At 54.5% G+C, this 10,440-nt stretch overlaps 1 protein-coding gene across 1 annotated transcript; it reads right to left on the reverse strand.

The window, feature by feature from the left end:
* Positions 1-231: 231 nt before the first annotated feature.
* Positions 232-3,954, reverse strand: CAV3 (caveolin 3). Its single transcript, XM_017827123.1, has 2 exons — positions 3,815-3,954; positions 232-894 (listed from the first exon to the last, which is right to left on the reverse strand). Exons 1-2 carry the CDS (start codon positions 3,926-3,928, stop codon positions 553-555), a joined length of 456 nt encoding a protein of 151 aa, XP_017682612.1. The 5' UTR covers positions 3,929-3,954; the 3' UTR covers positions 232-552.
* Between the last annotated feature and the right edge of the window lie 6,486 nt (positions 3,955-10,440).

Consider the following 10,440-nt stretch of genomic DNA (forward strand, 5'->3'; position numbering starts at 1 on the left):
CTAAAACTTCGGTGTGACAGTTTAACACAGAAGCTCCCACAACAGCAACTGTTTGCAGCAAATAAGAACTCCCACGTGAGGGTTTGGCAGTGCCATCCCAGCCTGGGGGACACAGGAGCAGGCACTGTTCATCCTGCAGCTGCAGTTTGTGGCCCAGGGCAGTGGTGCAGGAGGTGCTGCCATCCCTCCTGTGGGACCAGGGTGTGATGCCGTGGGGTCCTGGAGGGCAGAGGGATCTCCCTGGGCTGCTCCCTGAGCCTTGATGGGCTTCTCTTCTCCTTAAGCTGCTGGCTTTGGGATGGAGTAAGAGACAGCTTGGCCTGCCTCCATCTGCAGGGAGCATCCCTGAGAGCCAGCTCTGCCATGGGGCCCTGCTGTGAGGCACAGTTCCCTTGTCATGGGTGTCCACGTGCAGGTCCTTGGGCAGGGGTATCCACGTGCACAGGTGTCCGTGTGTGCAGGTCCTCACCAGGCACGGGTGCCCCTGTGCCCGAGGGCAGGAAGCCTGCATGGGGAAGGTCGTGCGAGGGCTGTTGGGGCAGCTGTCGGGACCTAAATCTCCTTCCGGAGAGCAACTCGGACGTTGCTGCAGATCTTGGAGAGCGCCTCAAAGAACGGGTCACAGAAGGTGTGGATGCAGAGGGAGTAGATCCGGCTGACACACTGGATCTCTATCAGGTAGCTCTTGATGCAGGGCACCACTGCCCAGATGTGGCAGAAGGAGATGAGGGCAAAGAGGAAGCCCCAGACGACGGCCAGGGGGATTCCCAGGACGGCAGAGAGCAGCCGGTAGCACCAGTACTTGCTGACGGTGAAGGTGGTGTAGCTGGCTTTCCAGACGCCGTCGAAGCTGTATGTTCCCACAGGCTCAGCTATCACATCCTCAAAATCCACCTGGGAGGAGAGCAGAGGGAGGTGAGGAGGGCTCGGGGGATCACGGGGGGTAAGGAGGGCTCGGGGGATCACGGGGGCTCCGGCGCAGGAACCATGGTCGGATGCAAGGTGGGAGGAGATCCCAAAGGGGGGGCTGGGGAGGGCGAGGGCTGTGCTGGGGGGACATATCCCTGCACCCCCCGAGCAAGGGCAAGCCCCGGTGCAGCCAAGAGTCCCTGCCCCTGCAGAGATCCCAGTGGGACGTGGCTCAGGGCTCCTGGCACTGCCCATTCTCAGCCTGTGGGCAGCACAGTGGTGGCCTTAACCCACGGCATGAGATCCCAGCCCTGCCACAGTCCCTGTCCCACCCCTGAGCTGGGAATGGTGCTCCCAGGTGTTGGGGCCAGGTGGGAGCCCTCGGAACAGGAGCCGTGGAGGGGAGTGTTGGCTGTGGAGGAGGCCAGAGCCCATTCCTGCCCTTTTTTAGCATTCAGGGACATGGGCTGCCTGCTCAGCAGGAAGGTGTTTGTGCTAATAAAAATCCATCAGCCCTCTGGATCTACGGATTATTTATTTATACCCGCAGGGATGAGGTGTCCAGTGCTGTCCATCCTCATCCCTGCTGGGGAGGGGGAGCTGGGGCTTGGCTCTGCCTTTACAGGGGTAGTGCTGTTTGTGCAGGTACTGGGGGTGTCTTTGAATGACAAACACTCCCCAAGTCCTCTGAACTTTGCACAAAGATCCCCCTGGAGTGTAAGTCACTTCCAGGAAATACATAAGCTGAGCTATTTGTCTTGAAAACCATCCTGGCCCTCCCTTGGGCAGCTGAATGTGTCTGTTTGTGTATTCATGTTAGATTGCAATATCCATTCTGGTTTTGGAAGCACTTTGATCACAAAATCACTCCGCATCATCTTTAATTTCTTGGAGCTGGGAGAAGCATTGGGGTGGATGAGGAATCAGCAGCCCAAACCGCTGGTCCTGGAGTGCTGTCAGCAGCCCCAGAAAGCCCAGGTGTGCTGGAGACTAGCCCAGGTCACTGCCCAGCTGCCTGACAAGCTCATTAGGGATCAATTAACACAGGGAGCAGTGGGATATAAGAGCAGAGGCTCTGCAGCAGTGTCCCTTCTGCTGGCATTGCACTGGGAGTGGGTCTGGAGGAGCAGTGGAGGCTGAGGCTCAGACAGCCCTGGATCCTGGGCACTGCCTGGAGGTTCTCAGGGGCCAGCACACACAAGGTACCACTCCTTTACAGAATCGTGGAATCATTTAGGGTGGAAAAGCTCCCTTAAGGTCACCAAGTCCAGCCATGGTTTGCTCTGTTGCTGTGCTTGGAGGAGGCTTGTGAAGCTCTGCAAAGCCTCTCTGGCTGATGCCACCATGGTAACAGTCCCAAATTCTGCTTGGTGCTCCGTGATGCTCAAGGTGTTTATCCACGACCAGGTGAGCCCTTCATCCTGTGGAGCACTCTACTTCCCTGCTCTCCTGCTGGCTGCCTCCCTGCCTGCTGTGCTCTAGGTGTGCCATGGTATCCATGTGGGTGTTTGGAGTGTGCCCCTGCCTGCAGGGGAGCGAGGAGGCCCTGGCTGTCCTTTGGGATGCTGTGGAGCAGCAGTGGGCTGAGCTGTGCTCCTGTCCTGGGGCTGGCTCTGCCCTCCCTCCCCAGCCACACTGGCTGGGCTGTTTTACCGTGGAGGAATGCTGGGGAGCCTGAGCTCTGAAAACTTCCAGTGCTGAGGGGGCAGCAGTGTGGCCATGTGAGCGTGTGAGCTTGAAAGGGGTTTTCTGACTTTGGAGATCCTTGAGTGGGAAAAGGCAGGGGTGGGGTGGGGGAAAGAGGCTGGAAGAGGTGGGAGGACAACGGGATGGCCAGGAAGGTGCTGCCTTGCTCCCCAGTAGTAGCCAGTGGTGTCCCCAAGCCGGGCTGTAGGTGTGTGTCCCAAAGCTCTGCCTGGCCCTGGGGTGGGCCGGCCAAGGGCTGTCCTGCTCACAACAGGGTGGTGCTCCCTTTGCCTGGCACCTTTCCAAGTCCCAGGCCAAGGCTGTGGGATGCAGTGGCACGGAGCAGCACAGATGTGGGACAGTCTGCTGGGAATGTGCTCGGGATCCCGAGGTGTCGGGCAGCTGCCGTGGGCACGGCTCGCGGTGCCAGGAGGGTGCCTGTGGATGGCTGTCACTGTCACAGCTCATCCAGAGGAATTTAATTTGAGCACACCATTGTTGTAGCTGTGACAGGGTTCTAATGCCCAAATGCAGGTTGTGTTGCACCAGTGCAGTCAAGGTCAAAGCCTGTGTGGGCAGCTCGGTGCACGCTGTCCCTGCTGGTGTGACATCCGCTTCAACCTCTCAAACACAGTTTTAACAAAGCCCTTCCACCTCCTCCTGTTCTCCTTTGGGCTGGAATTATCTGTGACACAATTCTAACAGAGCTTAGAGGAAGACCAGGAGTTGGAATGGGAGTTCCTCTTGGTCAGCAAAAGAGGGAGGGATCTGGGGAGCTGCTGCACCCCTGGGCTTCCCTGGGGGGGAACAGCCTCCCGCAAACAGGACAACATGCATCAAATTCTGGTACTAAGACTGTTGTGTCTTGATGACCAGCAGCCTTTTTCCAGGGTTCCCCTTTAATTAGTGATATTTAATTTCTGTGTTATTTTTGGCTCTCTACTTACTGGTACAAAGGAGGGTGTCTCCATGAAACTGGAGAGCACATTCAAGGAATGGGAAATACGGCATTAATTGGAGCCCACGTGCCACCCACCTGGCATCTGGGTGCCCAGGCAGTGGGGCTGTTACCTTCTCGTAGCCCCAGGGATGGCACCTCTTGGGGCACGTGGACAAGGACTGACAGCCCTGTCTGAGGTTGAGCCACACACAGACCAACATTTGAAACCTCAATCCCGGTTCCAGTGACACTCTCCAGCCCCGTGGGGGACAGCCCTACCTTCACCACGTCCTCGTTGATGTGCTTGGGGTCTCTGTTCACCAGGTCGATCTCCTTGGTGTGCTGGTCCTTGATGATGATCCGCTCCTCCAGCTCGGTCCGTTCCTCTGCCATGGTGTCCCGCTGCCCGCTCTGCTCCGGAGCCTCCGCAGGGAACTGGGGCTGTGCCGGGGGAGGCCCTGGCCAGGGCAGGGTGGGAGGCACTGCCCCCCCGCCGCCCGCAGCAGCTGCCCTGCACCCCTGGCCCTGCTCCAGGCTAAAATTAATGTCGTGGCTCCTGCGGCCGCCCTGAAGTGTCCCTTAAAGGGGCTTGGCTGGGGACAGCCCCCGCTGCCACCTCAGGGGGATGGCATGTGTGGGGGTGGCTGGTGGCCTTTGAGCCACGGCGGGGGTGGCACTGGGGGCGGGTATGCAGACCCCCTGCCCAGCTGTGCCAGCGGGATTTTCTCCTTGTGTAGGAGTAAAGGTGACCAAATTGGGGCAAAAGTCCTCAAAAGCCTGAGAGAAAGTGTTGTTTGAGGAAAATTGTTTACAAACCTGTAAATGAAGGAGCTCAGGGGAGACAGGAATCTTGTCTATAAATATTACCCAGAGAAGCCACATTGTCCTGGGATGGCCAGTGAGGCTTGTGGTCCCTCTGGAGCCCAGGAGAAGGCTTGTGGTGTCACCTTGGATGCCTCCGTTTCCAGCTTTTTCAACCAGAGAAACTTGAGGAAATACAAGACATCAACCCACAGATCCATAATGGTCAGGATATCTCCTCCATGGACACTGCCCACAGTGACAATTAGCATGCTAATGAAGATACATTTAACTTGGGTTGTATTTTACTAATAATCCTCAATGTCTTCTGTGTGCTCTTGGCTTTCATGAACTGAAGATTTGTTTAAGAGTAATGGTTTTGCGAAAAAAAACCACAAAATGGGGGTAGAGGAGGGGTAGAGAAGGGAAGGATGTTTAGCTTCTTAAGGACAGGTAGAGAGGGAGGGATGGACGAGACTCCTTAAGGAGCCTGAGGTGCCCAAAGCTGCTGAGTGTGGAAGCAGCTGCTTCAGAGCCCTTGTGCTCAGCTGGCACTGGGGGGGAAATATTTTAAGGCAAAAGGCTCTGCTGCCTTCCAAAAACATCAGTGCCTGGGCAGTGCTGTCTTTATCAAACCCATGTGGCTGCATGCCTGGAGCTTTCAGCTTTCACCACTGTGATGGGGCTGTTCCAGACCTTTGATATAATACAGTGCAAAAATGGGATTGGGATCTTTCACTGAGCTGAGAAGTCCAATGTGGTGTTCAGAGGAGTCCAGATGTGTTCATTTTTCCTCTAGAGTTTGTGATAGCAAGGGCCTGGTTGAGTGTGACTGCAGCTCCAAGGCTACCAGGCTTCTCAAACTCCTTTTTTTCAGTATTTTTTTCTGGTGTCAGGTTGGTGCCTTGATCTGGAAGCTGTTGGCATTTCAGCTCTAGTGGAAGCTGATGTGGTGATGCTCTGGGGTGTGGTACGTCTGAAACTGAGGTGAATGCAGCTTTTCAGGGACCTTCCTGACTCCTGTGGGGAGAGAAAGGGCAGAACTGTGGTGGGCAAGTAACAATGTGAACTCACGGGATCCTGCAAAGGCACAGGGGGCACCTATGGAGAGGGGACAAACTCTGGAAAGGGATATGACCGTGGGGCTGTGGGTGTAGATCTGGGCAGGTTGTTTCTGGAGAGAAATGCCCCTGTCCTGGGCAAAAAGATACTAGAAAACCCTTTGGCAGCACTGGTTCCATATCCCTGCATCTCCCTCTGCTTCTACACGGCAGCTGGAAGAGCCCAAACCCAGGGTGGGCTGGTGGTGGAGATAAAACCTCTCCACGCTCCAAAGCTTTGGGCAGCAGCTCCAAGGCCAGACCCGTTCCCTCCTGGCTGCGTCCTCTGTCAGAGCTCTGTGGCCCCAACTGCTCGATGGCTCAGCACTTCAGGACAGATTGTGAAGGATGTTTTTGCAAAATCAGCTGTTTTCCGCAGTCTGGGAGCCCAGGAATGTGCTCTGGAGCGAGCAGAGCTGAGTGCGTGCGGATCTGTGGGCAGGGCAAGGCCTTGGCCAGGAGCCAGCGCCGAATTTAGGAGGCACAGCTGCTCTGCAGGGTTGGCCTGGACAGGGGAAGTGGGACAGGAGGCTCCGCTGATTTTCCTGGCCTGTCCCACCTGGAAGGCTTTGCCCAGGAAGGAGGGGTTGGGTGCCTGCCCTGCCCGTGGTCGGGGGCTCCTCCCTGGGGTGTGCAGGGAACAGCAGTGCAGTGCTGGGGGGCAGTGGGGGCTCCCCCTGCCCCTGGCTCCGGGTGGGATTTCTGATGGCATGAGTCACTGGCTGTCTTTAGGCTGGGCTGTGCTGTGCCCCTGGGCACAGGGCTCTGGTGTCCCAGGCGTAGGAGGAGGAGAATGTGCACCCACGCAGTGGGCAACGTGCAGGTAGTAAATGTCTCGAGTAGCAAGAAGAGAGAGGAGAATATTCTGTTGCACTGTAGATGCTATAAATAAATGTATTTCCGAGCATGTTAAGGCTGTGAATGGGACACTGTGTAAAAGTGGAGAGTCACATACACGGCAGAGGGAGAGCAGGAGATGCCTGCTCAGGGCTGCTCCGGTCCCTCCATGTGCTCTGCAGGACAGAACTTTCCCAAGACAGATGCTATGGAAGTTTTTTTACTGCAAGTGGTAAAACACTGGCACAGGTTGCCCAAAGAAGCTGTGGCTGTCCCATCCCTGGAAGTGTCCAAGGCCAGGTTGGACAGGGCTTGGAGCGATGTGGGATAGTGGAAGGTGTACCTGCCCATGGCAGGGGGTGGGATGAGATGAGCTTTAAGGTCCCTTCCAACCCAAACATTCCATGAAATGCTTGCGGGTGCTGCTCCCTTCAGTGCTCCTCCACACATCCAGGTGTGAGCTGGCATCCATGGACACCTGCTGGAATTTGTGCCCAGCTGCACTGGGATCCAAATCTTTCATTTTGAGAACATTTGTAGGAGACCTGGTGATGATTTTTCCCCTGTAGTTACCATTGCTCCCCCCACCGTTGCCTCGGGTCTGAGGCTGGTGTCCTGCCTCCTGCAAGGGTCAAGGGGGCTCTTGGGTTTAGGCTGGTCCTTCAGCCCTGAAGGACTAAGGAGCACAGAGGATGCTGAGGGCAGGGATGTGGTGGCAGTGGAAGTCATGGCTGGCAAATACAAGTTTGAGTAGAAGCTCTGTCATGTTTAATATCAATTAAAATTAAATTTCAGTGAGGAAGTACAGAAGAACATTCATTTATCTTTCAAGATGTTGTCTTAAATTGTTTCTATTCAAAGAGTCTTGCCCTTTAAAAGACAGAAAAAGTCTATGAATATCAGATTCATGCCCCTGTGATACACAACCACCCAACCTCTCTGCATCCTGGTCTCTGTTGTAAGTGCTGGGAGAGGAGCTGGAGACCTTCTCCTGGTGGGATGCTGTGGGTGCTCTGCTCTGCTGGGCTGGGGGTAGGTGGGTGCTGCCACCTCTGCAGCCATGAGCTGAAGGGGGCAAGTGTGGGGTCACAGAGCAGAGCCTGGGCTGTCCTGGTGGAAATCCCGTTCTTTGGGAATCCCTGCAGGGTGTCAGAGCTCAGCTGTGACACCAGATGTGTGAGGCTCCCTTTCATCCCATGGTCTAAAATCAACAGTTCTTTTTGTCTTAAGTGTGAGTTGTGAGCTGCTTTTTGCTCTGGACACCTGTCTCCTGAGTCACAGGGATGCTGGGCGGGCACCAGCTCCCACTAGGCCCCTGGGTCTGGGGTGTTGGCCCCTGAGGACAGGGTTGCCCTCCAGCAGGGACACAGCAGGTGGGTGGAGAAGAGATGGAACCCATTAAGACACAGGTACTGAGGAGTTTCTGCTTTCAATGCTGTGTTTTTAATGGTGCCAGTGCTCTGAGTATCACAAGAACCATCTACAACTGCCTCTTCTGTTACACAGCTCAGCAGGCACTAATTGAGACCGTGAGTGGCTGCTGCTAATTCCCTCTCAAGCATGTTCTTATGGCTGTGGGCAAAGCTGGGTTTAAAATGTTGAACAAATGGCTGTCCTGTATCGGATAAGGGGGGATAGATCTGTGCTGGGGGCCGGAGGAGCAGCCGCCCTTCTGGCTGATGGAGCTGAGGCTGAGCAGGGCTGGGGGGTCTCTGGCAGTGGAGTCTCACCTGCCCCAGCTGAACCAGGCACTTTGCAGTGCTGCCCTGGATGGTGCCAAGGCTGCTCCAAGAAAAACCAGCTTTGGGTAACTCATGGGATGTTGTTCCTCCTCTGCTGAAGGTGCGGGAGGACAGTTCTGGAGTGGCCCCTTTCAGCTTGTGTTTATGTCGCCTCCTAATCTCAGCTCTTCTCTCTCACACCAGCACTCTAAATTCCATTGGATTTTCATTTTAAAATAGCCTCACTTACTTTTCCTTATCGAGCAAGTCTTGTCTTGATTTATCACATATGACATAACCAACAGGGTAGCTGAGATAATCAGTTAACTACTTGTTGTGCTGCTGGTTACAATGGGGGTCCCAGCCTGCCTTTGGCTGGCCTTTATCCTGGTGTTATGAGTTGGTTTTTTTTAGAATGCAAAAACAAGCAGTAGAGTAATGCTTTCCCTTCCAGCATGGAGGGCCATGGCTCCGAGCTGCAGGATGAGGAGCCAGGTACTGGGGGGGCACTGCCAGTGGGCAGGATCCCAGTCATGGCTCAGGGAAGTGTTCTTATCCAGCTACAGGGTATGCAGTGGGAAACCAGGTGGTTAAATTTGTTTCACTCACAAGAAAATGAGCCCCATCAGGGGCTTTGTGATACAGGTTTAAGGTAAGAAGAGAGTGTGTCTGTGTGTGCTCTGTGATGAGCACTCTAAAAGAGCTCTCCTGGCCTGGGCTCAGTCAGCTACAAAACTCCTTGTCAGGACTTAAATTCCCCTCTGGCAGTGGCCAGTCCCTCTGTGACAGCAAGCTGGGCTCTGTGTGCCCCAGCCCTGGGTGAGGAGAGGGAGGCAGTGGAGTTGAAGGGCAGAGTGATGTCTGTGAGTGCCCAGAACAAGGGAAGATGCTGCTCCGTGGGTGCTGCCGGGGCTGAGATGTGCAGAGAGGTTTGGCTGGTGCTGATTGACACTCCTTGGCTGGGGCACAGCCAGGAGGCTCCTCATGCCTGCAAATAAAATCCTTTCAAGCCCTGGAGTGGTATGAGTCTCATAATAACCCAGCACAGAACATAGATCCTATTTCTGGCACTGGGAGCTTTGCATGTGGAGGATTTCAGCTGCTCTTCCCTGTCCTGTTCTTATTCTGACCTATTGTGGTTCTCCTTTGTATGGCCATGCCTGTCTAAAAGCTGAATACTGGGTTGGACTCAGGCTCCAGTGTGGCTGCTGACCATCTTCTCTCCCCAAAATAGCAATTTTGGAACTCAGGCTGATGGCCAGGCTGTGTTCCTGTGGCACTGGTGGGTGGGCTGTGCTCTGGGGGTCCCTGCAGGTACTGCTAGCCCTGATGTGGCTATGGGGTTACTTTTAGCCAGAGTAAAAGCTGATAGGCTTGTGAGCACCTAATATCCCAGCTTAGCATGCTGACAGCTGCTGGAAACCAGGGCTGGAGAGCCTGGCAAATATAGTAACATGAAAGGAGCCTCCTGTCTCACTCTCCATCAGAGGAAAGGTTCATCTGTAGCAGTGGATGTGGTGATGTGCAGCTGGAAAAGCTGTCTGCTCTGATAAAGAATATAAACCCCTTGGCCCAGCTCTGTAAAGCCAGAGTGGTTTCTGAGCCCTGAAAGTCTTTGTTGAACATGAAAGACTTTCTATTCCACGGAGGATGTGACTGTCAGGAGCAGATTTCTGTTTGATGTGCTCTGCCCCAGGTCCCTTTGCTGTCCCCCAGGGCTCTAGCAGGGTGACACGTGGTTTTCCCTCAGTACAGACCCCCAGGAGGGCATCCCAGATGTCTCGGTGGTCTGTGGCCCTCCAGGGCTCTGGCCCAGCTGCAGCCACTGGGACAGACATTCAACCTGAGCACTTCCTGCTGCTCTGGGGAGGTGAGACCCAGGCACAGACCTTGTCCTGTCAGGAGGCAGTTTTCAGACCTTCGCGAGAGTTTGATTTTTTGGTCTCAACGGCAGCTGAGGAAGGTGGGTTCAGAGAGGAGATGAAAAATCGGTGGTTATTGCTGGAGTCTCTCACCAGATATCTCCTAGTTCTTTGCCCTTGATAAATGAGGGCACTGCAGGTGGTTTCCCCTGAATTTCCCACTTGTCCTGTCAGCCTAAATGTGGCCCCACCAGCCCAGAGGCTGTTCCCACTCCCAGACACCAAAAAACACCAAGAGGAAGCATTACTTCCATTTTTATTTTTTTTCCCTTCCAGACCTTATTTATTGAAAGCAAAACAGACCACGTGTCTTGGGCAAATATTATGACATTTCATTATTCACACTGGGTGTGATAAGTGAGCTGGTTTAGGGGCTGTGGTACATGATTTATTTAGCTTAGATGTGGATATAAATCCAGCCTGTGGAGGAAGCACTGTAACTCTGGAGGAATGTGGATGCTTTCATGTCCACTGGAGCATAGCCAGCACCCAGTACCTAATTTGTGTTGTTTTAATGCAAACAG

Source organism: Lepidothrix coronata, unplaced genomic scaffold (assembly GCF_001604755.1).
Source record: "Lepidothrix coronata isolate B3197 unplaced genomic scaffold, Lepidothrix_coronata-1.0 Scaffold134, whole genome shotgun sequence".
Lineage (NCBI taxonomy): Eukaryota > Metazoa > Chordata > Aves > Passeriformes > Pipridae > Lepidothrix > Lepidothrix coronata.